The 26,004-nt window shown below is 42.4% G+C and overlaps 1 protein-coding gene across 3 annotated transcripts in view; it reads left to right on the plus strand.

Annotated features, from left to right (window-relative positions):
* The window catches only part of syt8 (synaptotagmin VIII), a 67,495-nt gene that overhangs the window by 33,331 nt on the left and 8,160 nt on the right, over window positions 1-26,004 (plus strand). For all 3 annotated transcript variants that reach the window (XR_011344826.1, XM_069898587.1, XM_069898582.1), the window contains 5 exons: window positions 4,964-5,101; window positions 16,099-16,259; window positions 17,590-17,679; window positions 19,805-19,972; window positions 22,620-22,787. Coding sequence is in view for 2 of the 3 variants with exons in the window: in XM_069898587.1 (XP_069754688.1) it covers window positions 4,999-5,101; window positions 16,099-16,259; window positions 17,590-17,679; window positions 19,805-19,972; window positions 22,620-22,787 (690 nt within the window). In the remaining variant the exon portion in view is untranslated. The remainder of the gene's footprint in view (window positions 1-4,963; window positions 5,102-16,098; window positions 16,260-17,589; window positions 17,680-19,804; window positions 19,973-22,619; window positions 22,788-26,004) is intronic.

Consider the following 26,004-nt stretch of genomic DNA (forward strand, 5'->3'; position numbering starts at 1 on the left):
GGCTGGGATGGGAATTGCAAATTTATCAAGGAATTGGAGGGAGAGAGGTGATACCAACTGAAGTTGGTCTTAAATCTTTGCTGCTTAGTCTTTTCTGAAATGAGCAACAATTTGCACTGCTCTTCTCCCTTAAAGTAGTGAGTTCCTTTAGAAATTAATAATCTAAATTGGCGAGTCATGAAAACTCGGGAGTTCTGAAATCCAGCATATGTCCAGCTCCCACTGTCATAGCAACGGTTGTCATGAGCAACAACTGTTTTTAGGGTGAGTTGCATCCAATTCTGGTGATATTTTGAATGCTCTGTGTTTATCGTCAAGAGCTCTTGATAAGCTAATTGCTATGTCAGTCAACTGAACAATTTCACTAATTCATTAGTAATGAAATCAGGAACAGAAAGGGACATTAACTCCAATGAACTGAACCTTTTGTTCAATCATAGCTTTACCTGTCCACCTTTCTTCGTACATCCCATAATCAATCTGTCAATTTTGACTCACTGAAAACTCTCTCACTATTGAGTCAGAAAGTTGTTGGTTCAAGACTGACTCTGAAGAGTTGAATACATAATCTAGGTTATCCTTCTGCATGCTGAGGGAATGCTGCAGTGTAAATTTGTCTATTGTGTGACTTCTCTCTCAGATGATGTAGAATATACAGCAGAAAAGCAATTTGGGAAATTCTGGTTATTTCTGAAGTAGAGTCGACCACCTGTAACATGATATCAGATTTCTGTCTCCAAAGATCAGGTCATTTTCTTATTTCTGATGTCCAGAAGTTGAGATGTTCTGCATCTCCGTTCTAGTACTGTTTTCCTTTCTTTACTCTGCTGTGTATATACACTCTGTCATGCGGATTAGTTGACTAACAAGCACACATCACCCTCTTTTAGACAACATCAGAATTCGTGTCACCTGAAGTTCTGCTGATCTCCACCCTATCACAGACATTTCCCTTTGTTCACTCCATCCCTTGCCCTCTTTTCTGTTTGAAACAATGCCTGCAATCTTGTTTTTCCAGTTCTGCAGAAAGGTCATGGATCTCAGAAAATGAACTCTTATTTTTCTCTCTCTGCTAATACTTGTGTTCAGAGCTGCTGCCACATTTCTCTGATTGGAAGTAGATCTTTCTTTTATCTGCTAGGAATTGCCTCAATTCAGCACGCAGCCATGATTTAATTGTACATTTTACAAAGGACCCGTTAAGCTGCAGCAAGCAAGAATTTTAGTACAATGTTCATTTTGCAGTGTACATTGTGCAATGTATATCCAGTGAACTTCTTATCAAGGCAATTACCAACATTTTAGAAAAGTATAGAGAAGAACTGACATCAATACAACCCTCAATACTGATGAATCAAGTAGGCATTATAACAGAGCTTTACATTTTTGGGGTTTCAATAAATTTATTCTCAAGATGCTCAGCAGAATAGCTTCACTCAATATCAACTACAAATGAACTATTTAGAATATTTTCGTGGATGAGAGCTAATATTGCATTTATGTTTTTATAGTCTGAAAGAATATACAGAGGAGGAACAGATATCAATGTATATTTGTTTCAATGTTACAAATCACTATTTGAAACCAGTTTGTGTAACTTTTACACATTAACCATTGCCATACCAGTGTTTTTAACACTGTTAGTTGCACATACAAGAAAGCTTAAATAAAATGACAAAATAAGTAGAACATACAACATCACCATTCTAAACGATTGCAAAATCTCTTTATCTGCCATATTGTCCACAACATTTCACATTTTGACAGAGGGTGGACATCTCATTAAATGCAATTACTATCCTTAAGCCAGACAGTCTTGATGTAAAGCTTGATATAAAACTATCAAACCTCTCTCTTTATTATTTGTCTGTCTATGTCAGTGTACTGTACTTAATGGTGAAACCTGTCCAACTATAGCCAGCATGTAACCTGCTGTACCAGAGGTCCCAGCACACTCAATCATTGTTCCACCAAGGTAAGAAAGAACTACTGTTCTTTTCAGAGATCGCATTTTGGCAAGTCACATCATCTATCTATGCTCCTTCTTCCTTCATACAGACAGTGCCTAAAAAGAGAGGCTCCAGAGATCAGGAGAGCTAGAAGATGACAGCAGGAAGCTGAAGAAAGGTTGTAGGATTTCCTTGATTCAGCAGATTGAATGGTGTTCAAGGACTCAGCTGAGGATCTGAATGATTACACCTGGGCTGTCACAGACTTTATCAAAACAACTGTGGATGAGTGTATCCCCTCCATATCGTTCAGTGTTTTCCCCATCCACAACCACAATGAATACTGAAATCTGGAACCTGATAAGTCCAGAAATCCATATCACAACAAAAGAAGCAAGCATGACCTGTGGAAAATCATCTCCAAGGCAAAGTGGAGTTTCCAGGTGAAAATGGAAACCATGAGGGATACCCATCAGCTGTGGCAGGGCCTAAATGACATAAATAAATCCAGTGCAGTAGGAGACAGCAAAGTTTCACTCTCTGATGAACTTTGATGCCTCTATGCCCAATTTGATCACAAGAACAAGAAAGTCTCCTGATGATCCCATCCTGTCCATATCTGAGGATGATGTGTGGGCTGCCTTCAGGACAGTAAATCTGAGGAAAGCATACAGTCTGGATGGAGTTTCTGACTGAGTATTAAAACTCTGCGCTTAACAACTTATTCATGGATATCTTCAACATCTCACTCTGGCAGGGTGTGATACCAACCTGTTTCAAACAGGCATCAATTGTACTGGTGCCCAAGAAGAGTGTAGTAACCTGACAAAATGACTTTTTTGTAGTGGCACTCCCATCCACAGTGATGTATTATTTTGAAAAGGCTTGTGTTGAAGCATATCATATCCTGTTTGAGCAGCAACATGGATCTGTTCCAGTTTGCCTATCATAGCAACAGATCTATGGTGGATGCCATCTCACTGGCTCTACACAAAGCCCTGGAACACCTGGACAGCAAAGATGCATCCATCAGGATGCTCATTATCAATTACAGTTCAGCATTCAACACCATTATCCCCTCAATCCTGACCAGCAAACTCCAAGATCTGGGACTCAACACACCACTGTGTAAATGGAATCCTTGATTTTCTTCCCTACAGACCACAATCAGTGAGAATTGGTAAGAACATCTCCACAATCTCCATCAGTACTGGAGCCCCACGTGGCTGCATTCTTAGCCTTTTGCTCTACTCACTTTACACCTATAACTATGTGACTCGGTTCAACAACAACACCATCTACAAATTTGCTGACTATCACAGTAGTGCATTGTATAAAAAGTGATATTTCAGCATACAGGAGGGAGATGGAAAACTTGACCAAATGGTACACCAACAATAACCTTGCACTCAATGTCACCAGAACCAAGGAGCTTATTGGTGACTTCAGGAAGGGAAAACCAGATGTGTACGATCCAGTGATTTATTGGGGATCAGAGGTGGAGAAAGTGAACAAATTTCAGTTCTTGGATGTCACTATCTCAGAGGATCTTTCCTGGAGCCAACACACTAATGGTATCCTGAAGAAAGCACACCAGCACCTCTACTTCCTCAGGAATTTGTGGAGATTTGGTATGGTATCAGAAACCCTGGCAAATTTCTACAGATGGATGGTGGGAAGTGTGTTGGCTGGCTGCAACATGGTCTGGTATGGGGACACCAAAAACCCAGACTGTAAAGCCCTGCAAAAGGTAGTGGACACACCTCACAATTTCACAGGCAAACCTTCTTCCCACTACCGAGAACATCTATGGGGAACACTGCTGTTGTAGAGCAGCAGCAATCATCAAGGATTGTTCTCACATGCTCTGTTCTCGCTGCTTCCATCAGGAAAGAAATATAGGTATCACACAACTCACACCACCCAGGAAAGAGGTATAGGTGCCACAAGACTCGCACCACCAGGTTCAGGAGCCTCCACCTTCAGACGCCCCAACAATAAACTCGTCAGGGACTAATTTGAGGACTCTTACTTTTGCACTTTATTGTCTGCTTTTGTTCTCCTCTCGATATTGCACAGTCAGTTATTTACATTTGTAGGTTGTGTAAAGTTATTTTTGCACTACCAATGAGTGGTAATTCTGCTTGGCCCACAGGAAAAATAGAATCTTAGGGTTATATGTAATGTCATGTATGTACTCTGACAATAAATCTGAAGATGCCATGACATCTGACCTCCAGGTCATTTTGATTACATTTGCATGAAAATCTGAGGGAGGTTGAGAACCAAGTGGCAGATAGTCACCTATTTACTGTGAAATTGTGTGGGTAAAGCTAATCATGATCTTAAAATCTTCAAAATGTAATAACTGTAAGAGTTGCAATTAATAATTTCATGGGAAAAGTCAACTTGAAACCATTTGTGAGAAGAAATACTTGGAACTCATTGCTTTGTAATATTTGCATTTAAATATGCCTTACGTTAACAACATTTCATAATGTTGTGTAATAACTTCACCAATGTACAGCAGTCCCCACTGGCCCACGGTAAACGGGAAGATGAGGGAGAGTTAATTTATTCTGTTGATGGGATTAATTGGTAGAGCTAAGCTGGCCAGGAATACAGGACAAACCATTAATCATTATTCCCTTTTATTATTTAAGCATCCACTACAGCATATCTCAATAATGATCTCCACACCAATGTAATTCATTGCAAAGAGCAAAACAAAGGGTCATCACTCAAGCAGTGGAGTCCAGTAACAGGTAGACCCTTGATTAGATAATCTTGTCTTTACAGCAGCAGTGTAGCTGTAAAATTACAGATAATGAAGGCCTTGTCTCCAGAAGATGTACTTTGTTGGACTCTCACTTTTCTCCTTTTTTTCTTCCTCTATTTTCTGGATTATATGTTTGTATGTTGAAGAATAGCAAAAAGAATTACATCAAAGTTGTTTGTGAAAATTTAATTTGCTTCATTTACAAACACTGAATAGCTTTTCTTCTTCCTTGTAGATCATTGCTCTAAATCTTATTCCGAAGAGAAGAAAATGAGTACAACACCAGGTATCACTGTACAGCCAACCAATACCACCCAAATAGCCACAACTGAAAACGGGAACTTCATTAACAATTTAATTAATAAAATTCCATGTAAGTATGGATTTTTAGTTGTTTTTCACTATTAGTTTAGGGTTTCTTCTCAAAATATTATGTTTACAAATTCCTTTCAAGTTGGATGTTTGAAATGTCTGTAGTGAACTTTTCCGTGGTTTTATGCTGTCAGTTTAATGCAACCTAACACCACTTGTAGATACCTTGACAGCTTTTCACCATTGACACATAATGTTTAATAGCAGAAATTCCCTCTAGTTTTCCCCACAGATGAATGAATCATAAGATCAAAATTGGCTTATCTGGGCAGACATTAGTGCTTAACTTGTATCTGCAGCAAATCCAATAGTGGTTCATAACTAGTTGGGTGACTAAATGATAAAATATTACAAATTTTGGAATCTCGATTCTCATTTGTGGGTTTTGTATATGATTGGTTATAGACTTGTATCATAGTCTTCTCCTCAACCTGTCTCATAGTATGGATCATGTGCAAGCTCAATCATTTAATTTGGGTGCCATGTTCAGTACAGATACATAGACCGAAGGGTCTGTTCCTGTTCTGTAATCTTCTCTCTTCTTCTCTGTGTCAGAATGCCTGTACAAAATAAGTGTATTATTTGCAAAGCAATTTGTATGGATGCCATGTGATTTAATTGCTGGATAAGATTAAACCCTAAAGTTATGAAACTGGTTAAGGCCATGTTAATTCTAAGTGTACTCAGTTATATTTCATCATTGCTGACAAATATATGGGAACAATATTGACCTAGCTTTTAATCAATAGTATGTCCCATAAGACTTCTACCAAAATATAGTTTTGTGGAACTAAGTCACAAGACTGTCACATTCTTTCTTTGTCTTCTTCTTTGGCTTGGCTTCCCGGACGAAGATTTATGGAAGGGTATGTCCACGTCTGTTGCAGGCTCGTTGGTGACTGACGTCCGATGCGAGACAGGCAGGCACGGTTGCAGCGGTTGCAAGGGAAAATTGGTGGATTGGGGTTGGGTGTTGGGTTTTTCCTCCTTTGTCTTTTATCAGTGAGGTGGGCTCTGCGGTCTTCTTTAAAGGAGGTTGCTGCCCGCCGAACTGTGAGGCGCCAAGATGCACGGTTGGAGGCGAGATCAGCCCACTGGTGGTGGTCAATGTGGCAGGCACCAAGAGATTTCTTTAAGCAGTCCTTGTACCTCTTCTTTGGTGCACCTCTGTCTCGGTGGCCAGAGGAGAGCTCGCCATAGAACATGATCTTGGGAAGGCGATGGTCCTCCATTCTGGAGACGTGACACACCCAGCGCAGTTGGATCTTCAGCAGCATGGATTCGATGCTTGCGGACTCTGCCAGCTCGAGTACTTCGATGTTGGTGATGAAGTCATTCCAATGAATGTTGAGGATGAAGAAGACAGCGCTGATGGAAGCGTTCTAGGAGCCGTGGGTGATGCCGGTAGAGGACCCATGATTCGGAGCCGAACAGGAGCGTGGGTATGACAATGGCTCTGTACACGCTGATCTTCGTGTGTTTCTTCAGGTGGTTGTTTTTCCAGACTCTTTTGTGTAGTCTTCCAAAGGTGCTATTTGCCTTGGCGAGTCTGTTGTCTATCTCTTTGTCAATCCTTGCATCAGATGAAATGGTGCAGCCAAGGTAGGTAAACTGGTTGACCGTTTTGAGTTCAGTGTGCCCGATGGAGATGTGGGGGGGGGGGGGGGGGGGCTGGTGGTCATGGTGGGGAGCTGGCTGATGGAGGACCTCAGTTTTCTTCAGGCTGACTTCCAGGCCAAACATTTTGGAAGTTTCCGCAAAACAGGACATCATGCGCTGGAGAGCTGGCTCTGAATGGGCAACTAAAGCAGCATCATCTGCAAAGAGTAGTTCACGGACAAGTTGCTCTTGTGTCTTGGTGTGAGCTTGCATGCGCCTCAGATTGAAGAGACTGCCATCCATGCGGTACCGTCTTCATTGTTGAGGTCTTTCATGGCTTGTTTCAGCTTCATGCTGAAGAAGATAGTAGAGGGTTGGTGCAAGGATGCAGCCTTGCTTCACGCCATTGTCAGTGGAGAAGGGTTCGAAGAGCTCATTGCTGTATGTGACCCGACCTTGTTGGTTTTCGTGCAGTTGGATAACCATGTTAAGGAACTTGGGGGGGCATTCGAGGCGCTCTAGTATTTGCCAAAGCCCTTTCCTGCTCACAGTGTCAAAGGCTTTGGTGAGGTCAACAAAGGTGATGTAGATTCCTTTGTTTTGTTCTCTGCACTTTTCTTGGAGCTGTCTGAGGGCAAAGAGCATGTCAGTAGTTCCTCTGTTTGCACCAAAGCCACACTGTGATTCTGGGAGGACATTTTCCGCGACACTAGGTATTAGTCTATTAAGGAGAATCCTAGTGAAGATTTTGCCTGCAATGGAGAACAGCGTGATTCCCCTGTAGTTTGAGCAGTCTGATTTCTCGCCTTTGTTTTTGTACAGGGTGATGATGATGGCATCATGAAGGTCCTGAGGCAGCTTTCCTTGGTCTCAGCAGAGCATAAAAAGCTCATGCAGTTTGGTATGCAGAGCTTTGCCGCCAGCCTTCCAGACCTCTGGGGGGGGGGGGGGGTGGAATTCCATCCATACCTGCTGCTTTGCCACTTTTCAGTTGTTTAATTGCCTTATGTGTCTCTTCCCGGGTATGGATCTCATCCAGCTCTAGCCTCAAGGGTTGTTGAGGGAGCTGGAGCAGGGCGGATTCTTGGACTGAGCAGTTGGCACTGAAAAGGGATTGGAAGTGTTCTGACCATCGATTGAGGATGGAGATCTTGTTGCTGAGGAGGACTTCGCCGTCTGAGCTGCGCAGAGGGCTTTGGACTTGGGATGAGGGCCGTACACCGCCTTTAGAGCCTCGTAAAAACCCCTGAAGTCGCCAATGTCAGCGCTAAGCTGGGTTCATTTGGTGAGGCTAGTCCACCACTCATTTTGGATCTCCCGGAGTTTTCGCTGAAGGTGATTACATGCGAGACGGAAGGCTAGTTTTTTCTCTGGCCAGGAATGCTTTACAAGGTGAGATTGTCACATACCAATTACTTAAAGTACAAACCATTGATAACAGCAATGAGTTTTTTTTTAAACTGCTTTAGTCCGGAGCAAAGTGCTTCGTTAGTACATATTAAAATTATTCCATCTGATAAACAATATTAAACTAATTTTGAAAAGAATTGTCTTTACTCAGGCTCTGGAGTGCAATTAATTCAATTATGACAAAATAATTAATTTCTTGATATTCAACTGTGATTAACAATATCCTTGGGGTTCTTGAATATTGCTTCAGGGTTTATTTGCCAGCATTGTTGTTAATTATTAATTGATGCTGAACAAAGAGGGTCAATAGATGCACCTGGTTTAAATCTCATTAGACCAGATTGTGCTTCATTATGAGCATTCGTATTGTTAGTAACTCTGTTCAGTTTTTCACTGAGTTTGCTTTCTCATATTAGACCATTTTTTGTAAGGCCTCTGCCTGGAGGCCAGCTACAAGAGCAGATCTAAAACTTGAAATTTTCAGACAGCAGCCCTAAAAGGCTGCTCTAGTGTCCTATTCATATCCAGAGGCGTCTAGTAGCGCCCTCTGGAGCCGATGGAGGCAGGGCAACTGGTCATAAATACGTGGCAGAGCAATGGCCACCTTCCCTACTCATAACCCCCCACACAGCTGGAATTGCTCTGTGGTTCCCAGAGCAGTTCCAGCTGTGTGGGGGATTCTGGGTAGGGAAGATGGCCATTGCTCTCCCAAGTTTGAGCCGCAGAGAGCGGTCCCAAAGACTGAAGAGAACTGGTGTGGCTGTCTCAGCCCACAACGGCGGTCGGCTCATGCTGCGCCGCCAGCCCCCGCAGCCGGCCCTCGCTGCCCCGCGGGCTCCTGCCCGCTGTCCCTGCCTTGGGGAGAGAGGGGTGAGTGAAGAGATGGATTGCGGGCTGAGGGTATTGTCAGCCTGCCCCTAATCAGCTGCTAGCAACGGGTCTACATTCATGTCAGATGGTGGAGCACAGCGCTCCACTGGTTATCCTTCTCCGAGAAGGGTTGGAATCAATGCCTTGGAGCCAAACACGGTGCATTCAGGAAGGTACATCTTTAGCCATGAGGGTGAAGAACCTCCACCTTTACAGACTGGTGTTTTCCCTGCTTGAAAGTGCCTATAGGTCCATGGCAGTCAGGAGGCACTGGATATCATATGCTGGTGCCTCTTGACTGCCATGTTCCAATATGAGAAATTAAATTCAGTGAAATATACTGGTACTGGTCACCTGCGACTGACTTCAACTGTTTCATGTTTATCTGTGTTCATTGTATGTAGTTGCTTATGGCTTTAATTAGTCAATAGTTCTATCCAATATCCAGTGGTGGCTGAAAAGCATTCTGAACTGAGGACATGGATAGATTTTACAATGTGCTTTTTAACTTTATGCTAGTTTTGACTGGCTTAAAAGCAAAATAAAATTATTTGCATGGAGTCATTAACCCCCCCCCCTTTTTTTTTTAAATGTTCACAATTTTCTATATTTCATTGTATAGTTTTTAACATTTCCAGTAATTGAATATGGTTTTAATGTTTATATTTTAAATTATTTCTTCATGTTTTCTGTGAATACATTTCAACTGTTTATGAATGCATAATTGTCAAGACAATTAAAACAGTGAAAGATTTTTTGGACAGCAGTGAACAGTCAAAATTCATCAGGCTGTTGCTAGGGCTGGGACTCTGTGTCCTTCGGGCTAAGGCCTGGTGGCCTTTGTAGTCTACTTCACCGAAGAGTTGTAGATCGGATGCTTCCAGTGTGAATAGATTCTGAATACATGTGGTGGGTTGGATTGAGCTGGTTATTTCCTGCTGATTTCTTCAGGCAAAACTGAACTAGTTTTGGCCACCTGCTTAGACCCAACACTGACATTCCCCACCAATGTCATCTTCCCATGAATCAAGCTATGAGACCTTGCAAGCCATCAGTGATTACCTCAGCCAGTGTACCACCAAGGCCACACCATCACCGATATTCATACATTTAAGAAGTCTTAAAATTGCTGTAATTTTAAAAATAAAAAAAATAAGTGATTCAATAAATTGATATAACAATAAGAAATAGGTAAAAACAACTTTTTGTTTTGCTACTGCAATCTAACATCGAACATAGCCATAATACAATGTCTCCATTTCAAGCTCAGAATCCATTCCTCTAGTTATGGGCTTGTATATGTCACCACCTTCTTTTGGCTTACAAATGAAATCCAGATTCTATTAACAAAATGTCTTTGGAAATCTCTGCCTGAACCACACCATTCCCTACCCCACAGCCACCCCAACTTTTGTCTACTTTAAGATCTTCCTTAAAATGCATCCCTCTAACAAAGATTTTGATTAATTGCCATGTAAAGCACGTGTTATCAGATGACCACTCATGGCTCCCTTTAGTATCAGCAATGCTATTCAAGCCAAACTAAATAAAGCATGACTTTGAATAAGATACATTCATAAATTTGCAATCACAAGATTAAAATTGAATTTCTGTATTAAATTATGCACCATATGTCAGAACAAATGTTAAAATTAAGTGCTGTGACCATGGGAAAATGTATAATTTTAAAAAATTGTTTGCTGTGCATAATTGCATCAGTTCTTCAAGTTTGACATTTTGGAATACAGTGCATTCTGTAAAGTGGACCAATAGTAAAATATTACAGATGTTGGAAATATGAAATAAAAACAAGTGCTGGATGTGCCCAGCAGAATCTGCGATGAGAGAAACCAAGTTAATGTTTCAGGACAATGGCCATTTATCAGAGCACTTTTAAAATATTCTAAGTTCCAAAAAATGAGGAAGGGACAAAGGAAACAAAAAGGGATGTGTAATGGGCCGAGCAACTGCGTGGTTAGACAGGCCAAATCACCACACCAGTCGGCCCACCCCAAGATGGCACAGGCCTCCCTTCACCACTGAGGAGAAGCCCGCGGTTGATGCCACATGTGGACTAAGGGAACTCCGCCGCCTCCGGGTGGCGTACCGGTGTCCAAGGAGTGACACCACAACGCACTGACATCACTTCCGAAAGCCAGCGCACATGTCACCGGAAGTGGGCATCCCCTTCGCACAATAAGATCAGTTTACTGGTTCATCCTTGCACTATGTAGATGTCTCTTTATTCCATAGCCCTGCTGTAGCAGACACTACAGTGGTGACCTTGATGGTTTCAATGTTTTGGAACCCACATCGAACTCAACAGGATACAAGATGCCACTACTACTACAGTCACAACGGCTGCAACCAATGTAGAGGGCGTGCATTGCTGCCCTTCTGGGCAAACCAGCCCAGGAACTGACTGCAACTGGCTGAGTCCCAGTTCCGCATCTGGGGAATCATCTCAGAGGACCCTAAGTTTTGGCACGTCATCACTGCACTGGACGCTGTCACTGCAGCCAAAGTAAGCTCCTTTGTGAAGAACCCTCCAATGGAGCACAAGTACAAACAATTCTGGTGGTTCCTCCTCGACTCCCTAGAACTCAGCCAGCATGAGCGTGCCGTTCGCATCCTAAATATGCAGGGCCTGGGTGAATGGAACCCTTCTGAACTCGTGCATGAGATGGTGACCCTAGCGGACAGACACACAGACTGTTTCCTTTTCGAGGCCTGTTCCTTTCCAAGCTGCCGGTACACGTCTCTTCAGTGGATTCCAACATGGATTTCAGCACCCCATACCTGGTAGCTAAGAAAGCCGACACTTTACCGCACCCCACAGCAGAGCTTCATCCATGTGCAGCCCATCGTCACTGCTGCCTCAGCAATCCTGCCGCAACCCACCCCCCCCCACCAAGCAGTGGCCACGGCCCAATCACAATGCGACGGGCACCCAGAGGAACAAAATCAACTGTTTCTCTCACTGCAGATGGGGCCGAAACACCTGACAATGCACTCCCCGTGCTCCTACCCCACCACCAAACTCAACATGGCGATGTAAAACTGGCAATCCAGCTGCCAATAATGGCCTCAGCAGTTGGTGCTCTGAAAGGCCTACTCTACCTCAGAGACCAACAGACAAAGAGGGATTTCCTAGTCGACACGGGTGCAGAAATCAGCCTTGTCCACCGATGAATTTCAAGGCCAGACACAACCCCAAAGGCTTCCCTCTTAGGCATCTGCACCACACCAAAGGAGGACCTGCCAGCCTCATCTACAGAGATGGTGTGCAGTTTCCCACTCACCATTCCCAGGGACATCCATTTCAACCACCCCAGCCCACAGGCAAGTGCCTTAGACGTCCTTCAGAGGTTGAGGGTGCAAGTGGGTGAACATCCCAGCCCCCAGTCACTGTCTTGACGCGGCTCACCACCCAGCACATCCTATGGACCAGCAGTCTGCCCACTATGACTTCGCGTGGAAGGGACAACAAGGAACATCCTAGTGTCCATACGAAGGCACATTCAAGGTGCTGCAGAGAGACGGTATCATGTTTATACTGGACATTGGCAGCTGACAGGACAGATTCACAATCGACTGCCTCAAGGCAGCCCACCTGGATTCAGACCTGCTGGCCTTGGAACCCCAGATCAGGCACAGAGGCCGACCGCCCAAAGACTATACGATAACCTGCTCAAGGGTGGCGGTGATTCTGGGTGGGGTGGTGTAGCGGGCCAAGCAACCGAATGGTTAGATGGGCCGAATCGCTGCACCAGTTGGCCGACTCAAGATGGCACAGGGTCCCCTTCACTTCCGAGGAAAAGCCTGTGGTTGACGCCATGTGTGGACTAAGGGAGCTCTCCACTTCCAGGTGGTGTACTGGTGGCCAAGGAATGACGCCACAACACGCTGATGTCACTTCCGGAAGCCGGCGCACATGTCACTGGAAGTGGGCATCCCTTCGCGCAATGCGGTGAATTCAAACAATAAAATCAGTTTACTGGTTCACCCTCCCATCATGTTAATGTCTCTTTATTCCGTAGCTCTGCCGTAGCAGACGCTGCAGATCTCTGTTATACCAGGGAAACAAGGAGGGATTGAATAATGTAAATGTTGGGAGAGCGAGCGGAAGAAAATTGTAAAGGGATCTAAGTAGTTGATGAATGAAATCTGAAATACCTGAAGAGAAGGGAAGAAAATAAAGACAAATATTAGAAATTTGAAAAACAAATTGGACTGATTCTCTGGCATAATTGGATGTTGAACCCTGAGATGTAATAGGCCGTTGGAGGATGAGCTTCATTGGTATAGACCAGGGGTGTCAAACTCAAATTCACGGAGGGCCAAAATTAAAAACTTGGACTAAGTCGAGGGCCAAACTAAATATTTATTGAAAATTTTCAACAACATCTGCATGTTTTCTCTTCTTTCAACATATGTAATGTTAAACTTTAGGATATAACTTTAGGAGGATAATGTTACAGGTCAGGAGTAGGTAGCTCAAGTTCACCCTTTGCTTGACCTGAGGGAAACATATTTGGTCCCTGTGGAGATGTAGTCAGCATTCACAGGCTGTGTCCATTTTGGCCTGCATCAGGACTCAGCATTTCCTGCTCACTCCTCAGGCTCTAGGCCTCTATTCACCCTCGACCCACCATCCCTCTACCTGACCAGTCCTTTACCCAACCTCTACTCAACCCTCACTCCACTCGCTCTGCCTCTACCCACCCCATCCTATACACGCCCCTCTACTGCCTCTCCCCTCAACCTGTTCCTCCCTCTACCCGTCTCTCACCCTCTAATCACCCCTCCCCTACTTGCCCTGCCCCTCCCCTTTTACCTCTTCCCTATCCACCCCTCCTTCTACTCCTCCCTCCCTCTAACTGCCCCTCGCACCACCATAACTTTCCCTGCCCATTACTCCTCACCTACACCCTCTGCCCATCCCTGCTTACCCACCCATTCAGGCCCAGCGCGCTGCCGATCAGCCTTTGCGGACAGCCACCATCTCTCTCTTCACGTGCAGGGCCGAACCAGCTGTCCCTGGGGTCCATGCAGGTGCAAGCGCTGAAGGCTGTGGCGACCGGGAGAAGTGCGCTCGCGCTGTGGAAGGGCCGTCCGGTGCCAGTCACGCGGGGCTCGCGCTGCCCGGGGGCCGTGCGCAGCCTGCCATGCCCGTCGCGCCGACAGGAAATCACAGGCGCTCGCCCATCCGCCGCACCGCTCGACAGGTGGGAGAAGTGACTGGTTGTGCGGGGAGCCTTCCAACCGGCTTGCCGGTTGATGACATCGACAGACTTCTCGTGTTACAATTTCTCGTGTTACAATGGGCAAAGATGTGCAATGAAGGGGGAGGATGGTGGGGGGTGACATTACCAAAAAACAGTATCGGCGGGCCACCTCTAATACATTTTTTAAATGATCCTGCGGGCCAAATATAATTATATCGCGGGCCAAATTTGGCCTGCGGGCCAGAGTTTGACATGTGTGGTATAGACCAAATATGGAGACTAGATCTGATAAAAAGATGATTGCCCTGAAAAATTATCCCTGTAAGCTTCTCTGTAGATGCTGCCTGACCTGCATTTTCTGCTTTTATATACTGAATGAAGTGCTATTACTTATTCTGCCTAGAATGCCGACTCGTTTTTGCCTGTAAGCTCCAATACTGGTAATGATTTTACTGAAGCTGCCAGCCAGGTCTGCATGAGTCTCTCATATATAGTGGTTATTTGTAGAAAATAGATACGCAATAAAATATTCTTTGAATGTTGAGTGACACAGGGGAACAGTGAGTAGCTTTGTGCTTTTGGTAATATCAAAGCTAATTCAGAACAAATTTTGATAATGTACTGCTTCTCAGAATAGCATTGATGTAAGTTTTTAGAGTGGACCAGAACAGTAACCACATAACTGACGTAAATAGATAGCTTGCTGAAACCATCAAAGTTGTAGTGCTCCATCTTATTGTCTTTTGGTATTGCTGCCAGCCATCTCCCCACGCTCATAGCTGGTTGATACAAACATGGAGGAATAATCTGGTTGGCTCAGAGCCTCTCAGACTCCAGAGGATGACCAGAATGGTGTGCTATGAATTCAGTGAACCCCATATTACCAGCAGCAATAGAAATATACCAAAGCAATGGTTCCTTAAACAAAACTAGTTTAATTCTTTGAGTATAGAACAACAAGATCAACGTTTAACTTATCAAAACGGTAATTTACACAATCCCTCCCCCTAACCTAATTCTAAGTGCAAATTTGTGTAATGTGTTTTCAAGGAAGTCCTTTTTACTGCCCAGTCTTCCACTGTCCACGTTTCCAAGGCTAGTTTCCAGTAATCTTCAATCCTGTGCACAGAATCAAAGTCATTACATTCAAGCAAACGTCAGTGCTTTACTTAGAATTACCAGGCAGGAAAGTTGTGGAGGGTTACAGAGAGATGGTTGTTGCTTGTTGGTCACCCCAAACAGGAGTGTCTTCCAGAAGAAATGTCTTCTTTCCAAGTTCTTCCCACAGTGCCACACTGGGAAGACTAGCTGCCATTCCTGATTTCCACAGCGAGTACACAGGCTACCGTATTAGAACTCTCCCCAGTCTTGGAAAAAGGAGCCTTTTTAGTAGACTTCTGTCCAGCTTTTTCTCAGACCGCCTCCTGCTAACTGCCTTCTCTCTCATTCCCTGCCCCCTCCCCTCCCCTCCTGACGTTCCAGTCAGGCATTGTTATTTTTTGGTTTCAAGTTTGCAAATGTTGCAATTTCCAGGCTTTACAAAAAACACATGGTCCCATCTCTCTGCAATTGTTTCCGTTTCTGGGGTGCGCTTGCAAATGTTGCTAAAGTTCAGAATCTTCTGTTTACACCTGCCCTTAGAATTTTTGCAGGGCATTGTTCTGTCTGTAAAATGCATGCAACCTAACAGCTAACCCAATTCTAATCCCTTTATAAGCAGCATATATTTAATTAACTTGTTGCGTCACAGGTGGTAGGGAATCTGGCAACTTCAGTGAGAAGGCAGTGGTCCCAAATCACTTCATTAAACATTGACAGCCATGAGATTAATTTTACTTTTTCTTTGCCACTTCACGATGAATTCATCAATCTTTCTTTATTTATTATCCAGTACCAAAATGGGCCTTGATTGCCATCTGCGCAGGTGTGGGTCTTGTTATCCTCCTCTGTGTCATCTGTATCTGTGTGAAATGCTGCTGCAAAAAGAAAAAGAAAAAGAAAAAGGAGCAACTTAATTTGCAAAGTATGAATGGGTCCATCACTTCAAGTCTGGTAAGTGTTCCATGACACCGTTCATTCCATTCTTTGAATTGTACTGTTTACCGAATAATTCTAATGTAGCCACATTTAGAAAGGCATTTTCCTGAAATAAACTGGGGGAATCTTAACTACTATATAAAAAAAAAGACATCTTGTTTGCAAAGTCACAATAATATTAAAATATAAATTTAACATGAGCATTTTTTTTAAAAAAAGACATGTTACAGCACTCAACTGAAGTGTGATCAGCCTAAGTGGAAGGACAAGGCTTGAAGAAGCACAAAGATATGAATTTATCTTTGGTGGTGTTTAGAGTTTACAGAGGTGAGAGAATAAGAATGACAGCTGAAGCATACATAGTCCAGAGTAAGGTTTGAGCCGCAAGGCGTGAGAGATGGTAGGTACGAAAAGCACCTGAACCAAATTCGTCAATTAAATTCTGGGTTGCTGAGGAGATATGCAGACATTCTCTACTTGAAAACACTATTTTGCATACACATGACAATTTAATTTTAATTTTATTTAATTTAAGATGCAGCATGGTTACAGGTCCTACTTACCCACGAGCCTGGACCACCTAAATATACCCATGTGACCAATTAACCTACCAGCCCTGTACATCTTTGGAAAGTGGGAGGAATCCAAGACATGGGGAGAAGGCATAAATTCCTTACATACAAAGTCGGATTCGAACCCAGGTCACTGGCTCAAGGAATTTAAGTTCATCCTATTTCTCCCTGCCTCCCCTTCCCACATTTTTAGTTTTGAAATTGATGGTCAATCTTCCCAATGTCTGACTTAAGAGGAATAGACTAATCCACAATTCTAAACCATGCAGAATGATTTTCTGCTGATTAAATTCAAAATAAAATCATCTCCAGTGACTTTAATGGAATCCAGTTTCTCAAGATGTTACCTAAAATGTTGGTGCCAAGAAAAATTAGATGTTAGGTTACACAAATATGCAGTTACTTTGGATGTACGCCAGAGGCATAGACCAAGGACCAAGCAAGACCAAGAAGCTGGTTGTGAATGTTAGGAAGAGAAGGCTGAGGGGGCAGCACACCTCTCTTTATTGGAGGGGCAGAAGTGGAGAGGGTTCATGGGAATTCATATGTCAGAAGACCTATTTTTACTTGAGAAGTGACTGATATTAACTGATTGAAATGCATTCCATTTGCACTTGGCTATTCAAAACATGTCATTATAATTACTAATTCTAAACAAAATTTTTAATATGTTTCTGTCAAAATGCCTTCAGCACAAAGAATCAGTTTACATGCTTATAAGGGAGAGAGACTTAGGTTTTTCCTGGTGATCAGCATTGTATTGTGTTTTAAAGGTTCAGCCAGATATGGAAGATTTAGATGGAACTATAGAAAACCGTGGAAAGTTGCAATATTCTTTGTATTATGACGGTAACAATGAACAGGTAAGTACCATATATGCAACAGTCAAATTTTGTGGACCAATTTTTAGGCTAAAATTTAGAGGGTTGACTTTTGATCGCAGTAAATGCTTGCATCATTCAAGGCATCAGGAGCTTGGATGGGTGGGCATGTGGCTGGGACCAGGCCTTGGAAGTTTGGATAGGCTGGGAACAAGTGGCAAGTGTGTTTGGGGTGTCAGGAGCTCAGATGGGGTGGGCAGCTGAGGCGAGGATCCATAGTCTGGAACTCGGATGGGCAGGAGACCGAGGTGAGGGTCTGCAGTCGAGACATCGAGAGCTCTGGTTTGCAGGTGGCCAAGGAGACAGTTAAATCAGGGCATCGGGAGTTCAGACAGACAGCCTAGGCCGAGGCAAGAATCCGTGGTTGGGCATCAGGAGTACTGATGGGCAGGCAGCTGGAGCTTAGATGAGAGTCTATGATTGGGGCATCAAGAGATCTGGAGGCCAGATAACCAGAGCCTGGGCGAGAGACAACAATTGGGGTGTTGGGAGCTCAAATAGGTGGGAGGCCGGGGCCTGGGCAAGAGATGGTGGTCAGGGTGTTGGGAGCTCCATGGATGGGCAGATAGGGCCAAAAATAGAGAGGGGGGAAAGGTTGATTTTTACACACGATATATAGAAAATACTAGTTTTTTAGGCCTAAAAATAAGGAGTTGACTTTTACATGGTATTGAATATTACACACATATATACGGTAGCTGATTTTAGTTGTTGATAACTGTAAACTATAAGAATGACTTAAATTTTGAAATGACAGACTGAAAATATATTCAGTTAGGATGTCTGTTTATCACAACTCAGAAACCTCCTACTTGAAGGTGCATTTCTGTAGGTAAGAGTAAAAGGCAAGGTAATCTTTGATGCTTTCCAGTCAGTAATTTTCTCTATCTCTCTCTACTTTGATGCACACACAGAATATCCATTTAGGTTCGTAGCTGAAAAAACTTCTGTGTCTCTAGAACCGAACTACAATATTTCAGGTCAGGAATACATTAAAAAAAAAGACGGACAATTAATGAAATAATTGTTTAATCCTAGTGTATCTACCATTGAGTTGATCATGGTTAATTGAAAGATATTCTGAGCCATATCTTCAGTGCAAATGCAGCACCAACTTGGGTGCCACCCATAGTGTTGGTTACTGCTCCCAGTTTTTGGCTGCCAAAGTTTCTATAGAAAGAGGAAATGTATGCACTGGCATTACTAGTGGGGTGTGGATCGTACCAGATGGCACCAGCAGAGGGGATGACACCAAAATGAATCACGTGGTTTCGTCTGCGTGCACTACAAGGTCAGCGCTTCCAACATCACCTACACCCCCCGTCAGTGCTCCTGTCCCTGGGGGGGTGGGGGGGTTGACGCCATGAGTTACCACACTAGGTGACATCAATTCTAGTGATGCCACTGGTAACTTATAATATGGCTTACATTTTTCAGTCAACAGTGAAGTGATCATCTTTCCCATTATCTGAAGACAGCAGTCCATAAGGGTCAATTCCCAGTGGAGTTTTACTGTCAGGCATCAGTCCAGCAATGTGATGCCATCAATCTAGCTGAATTGCCATTTGACATTTCAGAACTCTCATGGATAACAAAAGGGACACAAAAAGCACAATTTTTCATTTAAATTTTAAACATTTTGCAGAGAGTGAAATAAAATTTGAATGCAAAACAATAAAGTGGGTATTTCATAAAAGTATCACAAATATTTTCAAATAATTTATATTTGAACTATAGCTCGGAGTTTTTAATTAGCCACTAATTTTTGGTTAATAATGAAAACTTGATAATAAAGAATAATAATGACAAGAATAACTTGGAAATTTACTAAAGCATTTGTCAAGCCACTGATTTCTGGAGTTTATGAGGAAAAGACTGCAAATTAGCAGACTCTTAGAAAGAGCGATGAATGAATCAATGACAACCCTCTTTTGATTTCTGATCAGAAATGGGCATGTGGATATTCCAGAATTAATCACAAATATCTTGGATAATGATAGTAAAACCTGATCGTGATTTTTTTTTTGGTAAAATCTGATATTAATTTGACAATTTGCAATTCAAGAAGTGAGTAACTTACATTGGCTGGACCTGTGTTTCCTTGCAGCTTATTGTTGGAGTTTTAAAGGCAGTGGACTTAAAGGCTATGGATTTTGGAGGAACATCTGATCCTTATGTCACCATCTATCTTCTCCCAGAAAAGACACAGAAATTTGAAACTAAGGTGTATGCACGAACACTAAATCCAAATTTTCAAGAACGATTCACATTTAAGGTACTACTTGCATTTATTTTTAAAGCAATGAACAGATCTCAAATTTTTAATTTCACAGAACTAAAACATTTGAATAAAAATCAAGAATAAAGAACTGATATTGGTTTGCAAATGACTACTCTTTGGGAACATGGACAGGTTATTTAAATTTGGAAATGTTTTGCAAAACTGACAAAAGTTGCAAAAAGCCATTTTGAAAAAGAAAAAAGTCTTTTAATCAGTGGCAACATTTTAGAATGTTAATAAGTTGCTGAGACTGGTGGCTGAAAATTGTGTGCCTTAACTCACCTTCTCTTCACACCAACATGCTATGCTCTGAGATCGTACTATTTTGTTAACAGTTTGAATTTTTTTTAAATTTCAGAGGAAAAAGTTCATTTAAATTATAACATGATAATTGGTACAAAACTGGTGTGTGGCAGTGATTTTTCGCTGTTCCTGCAATTTCATTCATGAGGGTGTGGTGGTTCCAGCAAAGAAAGAAAAGTAGGCACCTGTGAAGAGCTAATGGAAATTAAAGTCCCACAGTAAGGACTCATTTCCAAACTCCTGTTAGCCTATCTGCCATTCACAAGCTCAAATCAGGAATACTCTCCACTTTCCTGGATGAGTGCAGCTTTAGCAATACTGGAGAAACTCTGCACCACTGCTTGGTAGGCACCCCATCCACCACCATTCACTCCCTCCAGCACTAACAGACAGTGCAGCAGTTTGCTACAGTGCCTCCTGCAAATGGTACAATGACACAACACCTTGAAGCCTACAAACCCTCTACCAGCTGGAATGACAAGGTCAACAACAGTATGGTAATACCACCACTTGGAAGTTTCCCTCCAAACAATGCATTGTCCTGACTTGGAAATACAGTAAAACCCCTGTTATTCAGGATTCAAGCAAACGGCAGCCTCAACTGGCAAAGAAATTGTGGAAAAGAAATAGATTTAAAAATTGGAAGTTTAAAATGGAAGCTAGTTTGCCATTCACGCAACATGCAGTCTCAAGCAATTGGAAAATTAACTTATCCAGCATCTCCATAGGTACGAGATACCAGGGGTTTTACTGTATACATTACTGTTTCTTCATTGTGTCTGTGTTACAACTCTAGAACTCCTTCCCTGACAATGTATCCATAACTCAGACTTCAACAGTTGAAAAAGTTCATCACCACCTTCTCAAGGGCAACTAAAGATCCGTAATTAAATGTTGGTTGAGCCTGGAAACCCCATTTCCTTCAAAGGATAAAACAAAGTCGCAGAGATGGTTGATTTCCATTGTCAAATTCACAACTAGGAAGTTGGAGCAAAATAAATTCCCATGTTGTTTCTCTTCAGACATCTCCCAAGGTTGTGTATTTTTCTATAAAACTAATTCCATTAAAGATTCATGTGACTTTTTAAAATTGAGATTTTGATGACCATCACATGATTTCCAGCATTTATGGAACATGTGGGTGATTTGTCTGAAGTGGTTTGGAGAAGCTCTCTTTTCTGAAAGGACAAACATGAGAGTAGTTCAGGCTGTCAATCAGAAAGCAGGTCAGACCCATGGATCCTCAGGCCTCTGCTCCATTAACCCACCATTCCATCCTTGCAGATGTCCAGCATTAGCCCCAGCAGCAGCCATCAGGATCTGAGCCAATGTAGTCAGAAGATTCAAATAGGTGTTTATGTGGGAATAGTTTGAATGATCCTCCCATTACTTTCAACTTGAAAATGTAGGAGATGTCTTGATTCAGCCCATGTCCTGGTGATTTATGTACTTTCTGTATCCTGTTCTTGTTATAAAATTAAATAACAGTTTCTTGAGAGTGATCATCACATATCAGAACTTTCTATCCTGAGGTTTGATTTTTCTTGTCACCTTTCATCCTTAGCTCTGGGCCTCTTTGTTCATTAATGTGGCAGAAATGGAAAAAATTGACCTTTAATTCCTACCAAACTTTCCATTGACAAGCTTTTTTAATTTTTTTTTATTTTTATTTTTCACACTATGAACCATACTGACCAAAATACACACAAACATTTCCCTCTTGAATATACACAGTGTCATTTTCTCCCCTTTTCCCCCCTCCCTTCCCTCCCTCCTTCACCCCCCTGATCTTTCTTCTAAGTAACATAAGAAGTAAAGAACTTGGACTCGATTTGGATGGAGCACAAAAAAGATTTATTATGATAGCCTTAGCTGTAGCAAAAAAATGTATTATGTCAACCTGGAAATTAGAATATAGCCTGAGAAAACAGCAATGGTACATAGAAATGAATAAATGTATTCCATTGGAAAAAATAGCATATAATTTAAGAAATAACATCACAGTATTCGAACAAATTTGGGAACCGTACATGGAACACAACAGAGAAGTACTACCGCGGACCTCCACCCCCTAAAATGATAGAATGAGAAGAAGACGAAATGAACTGACCCAGTGTGTAAAAGTAGATGACACTAATTTCTTGTTTATTTTCATTGTGTGATGACATTGTTTAATGGGTTTATTGTAAGCTTCTTTAAAAAAAAAACCTGACTACTCTCTTGGAATTAACATACAGCCAGACCCAAGGTAATTTGATAATTACTGAAAATTTGCTGGCCTGCTTCAGTTGCCCCTAATTTTTCTAATTTACTCAAGTAGTATTTTTCTTAACCCAAGGCCACCCAAGATGAAATAGCTGATAAAACTGTGGTGATGCAAGTAAACGACTTCAACAGATTCTCCAAACACGACATAATTGGGGAAGTGAGAATTCCACTTCACACAGTTAACCTGAACCATGCAGTGGAAGAATGGCAAGACCTATCCTGTGCATTGAAGAACGAGGTAAGGTTTTATCACTGAAGGTACATTAAAATCAAAACTATGAACCCTGGACAAGTGTCAATCACACAATCCTCTCTCCCTTCTGTCAGGGAGAAGATTTAGATTCAAGGGCAGTTTTTCTGCTGTTTGCAGAAAATGGAGCTCTCATTCATAAAAGATGATGCCCTTGCACAGTTTTTAACTGTACTTTTCCCTATATCCTGCACGTTGTCTTAGAAACACTTTACACAGCACTTAGAGATTTATTGTAATGCTGCATCCTGAACTTTTGATGATGAATAATGTTTATTTTCATATACATTGTACACTGTAGATGTGCATCAAAATTTTTGACTGCTACAGCAGAACAGGTACTTTATTTTTTTTTAAATCAACTACAAGCATACATTAAATTGAAAAAGAGATCATGCAAAAGTTAGATAATAAAAATTCAAAGTTGCTATAGTTCAGGACTTGACTGTCTCTTGGTATAAACAATTCAATCAATCAAACCAAGTTCCTGTTATCACCCCTACATTGTTATTGATCGTCAGCAATGAAAATGGCCAATGCAGTCTGAAAATGGTACCAGTTAGATAGGCCCCTATGTTTGCATTTCAAAACCAATCAATTTGTTAAAATTTAGAGAATTAAATTGATCAGAATCGGGATTTATTGTCATGAACAAGTCATGAAATTTGGTGTTCTGTGGCAGCATCAAAGTGCAGACCTACATATTAGAACTATCTTATGACATTACCATGAAAATAAAATAATAATAACAGTAAACGAAAAGTAAGGCAGTATCTTTAGTTCACTGATGATTCAGGAATCGAATTGCAGTGAGGAATTGCAGTGTGTTGCTGAGTGCTCGTCTTTCGGCTCCTGTACCTTTTCCCCGATGGTAGCAGAGTGAAGAGGGCATGTCCTGGGTGGTGGGGGTCTTTGAGGATAGAGACTGCTTTCCAAAGATACTGCCTAATGTAGATGTCCTTGGTGGATTAATGTCTGGTGCCTGTGATGTTGCAGGCCAAGTTAACAACCCTCTGTGAGTTTATTCTTGTCCTGAGAGTTGGCGCCCCCATACCAGGCAGTGATGCAACCAGCCAGAATGCACTCCACGGTGCACCTGTAGACATTTACTAGAGTCTTTGGTGACGTACCAAACCTTCTCAGACATCTCACAAAGTATAACCGGTGGTGAGCTTTCTTTGAGAGTGCATCAACTTGGAGGTTCTAGGACAGATCCTCAGAGATGATGACACCCAGGAATTTGAAGTTCTTTATCTTCTCCACTCGTGAGCCTTCGATGAGGACATGTTCCCCTGATTTCCTCCTGAAGTCCACAATCACCTTAGTTTTGCTGATGTTGAGTGTAAGGATGTTGTCGTTGCATCATTCAACAAGCTGATCTATCTCCCTCCTGCACGCTTCCTCATTGCCATTTGTGATTCTGCCGACAACTGCAATTTCATCAACAAACTTGTAGATGGGTTTGGAATTGTGCCTGGCCACACAGTCGTGGGTGTATAACAAATAGAGGAGCAGGCTAAACACGCATTCCTGGGATGCGCCTGTGTTGATAATCAGTGAGGAGGAGGCATTGTTTCCAATTCATACTGGCTGTGGTCTTTCAATGAGAAAGGCAAGGATCCAGTTGCAGAGGGGGGTTACAGTGGCCTAGAGTTTGTAGTTTCTTGGCCAGGACTGAGGGAATAATGGTACTAAAGGCCGAGCTGTAGTCGATGAAGTGCAGTCATATGTGTGAATTGCTGTTTTCAAGGTGATTGTGACGATAAGTGAATTTCAGTGGGTCCTGATCTTCAGTTAGTATGTGTTAATTCTGACCATGACCAGCCACTTGAAGCATTTTATCACAGTAGAAGTTAGTGCTACTGGGTGGTAGTCATTGAGACAGCCCACACTACTCTTCTTGGGTATCAGGATGATTGATGCCTTTTTGAAAAAGTTGAAAATGTCTGTGAACTCTCCGACTACTTGGTTGGCGCAGATTTTCAATAGCTTGCCAGGTACGCTGTCAGGGTACAGTGATAAATTTAAATTAGAGTTGGAACCAAACCAAGCTCAGTGATGCCTGATGGATCCTCCTGGATCAGCACATCTAAGACCTCTGTTGCGTCAGCCAAATGTGTCCCAGCTGTGGAGCACCCATGAACTGGATGCATGTTCCTTCACCCCCTCAGCTTTATGCAAGAGAAGGCTGGTGTACAAATAGCTACTCCAACCATTTGACAGCAGTCATCTTCCATGTGGAGAACAAAAATGATTTATTTGTTAACTTTATTTTAATAATCTTACTTGTTAATGTTTTAATGTGTTTCTCATTGTTCTAACATTCAACAGGACTGAACGGCATTTAAAACTGTTTAAATGTCACCATCCATTCCATTTAAAAATTGATTATTAAAGACAATTTTATTTTATGCCATTAACTCTATTTGATGGCTGGTGCCAGGCTGACGGGTGGGAGCAGGGCAATGGGATCAGTGTGGGGGCTGATGGTGGGCTGTCGGGAGGGAGTGTGGCAATGGGATCAGTGTGGGGACCATCAGCGTGCCGCTGAGAGAATCTCCCGATAGCCTGCCACCAGACCCCAACAATAGATGGCAGTGATGCGAGTGAGCCATGCTGCGATGATGGTCACTGTCGGCGTTACTCACCATTATCACTCTAGTTTTTGCATACAAGACCTGGGGGATATTTTTGAGGGTTTTTTTAGGGGGAAAAATGGGTCTTATGTGCCATCAAATAAAGTACCTGTACCTAAAAATTAGATTTAAACAATGTTTAGTTGCTTTTAGATGCATTTATTTGTCATATTATATATCTCACATTTCCTTATGATATGTCAGAGGGATGTGTATTCAGAAGGTGCTGCCACATCTCCTGTACACACCACGCCCAGGCAATTATTATCATCGATCCTCTCTCATGCTGTGAGTGTCCCACGCCAGCATGGGACACCTAGGCCCATAAAAGTCAGAACTTGTCTGCGTTCATTAGTGGTTTTCGTTATTAGCATTTTTCCAGTGAGGCCTAATAATTATCTTTCAGTGTAAGAAGCAGGTCCAACTCAGCTAGGTACATGAATAGACCAAACAGTAATTTTATGTCCATTTGTCACCTTTATTCTGCTTTGTTTCTACTTACTAGAATCTAAAAGCACCCGTGATGGATTACAAAATCTTTCTGTCAGAAAGCCATATTACCACATAAG

This window comes from Narcine bancroftii, chromosome 1 (assembly GCF_036971445.1).
Source record: "Narcine bancroftii isolate sNarBan1 chromosome 1, sNarBan1.hap1, whole genome shotgun sequence".
Classification (NCBI taxonomy): Eukaryota; Metazoa; Chordata; class Chondrichthyes; order Torpediniformes; family Narcinidae; genus Narcine; species Narcine bancroftii.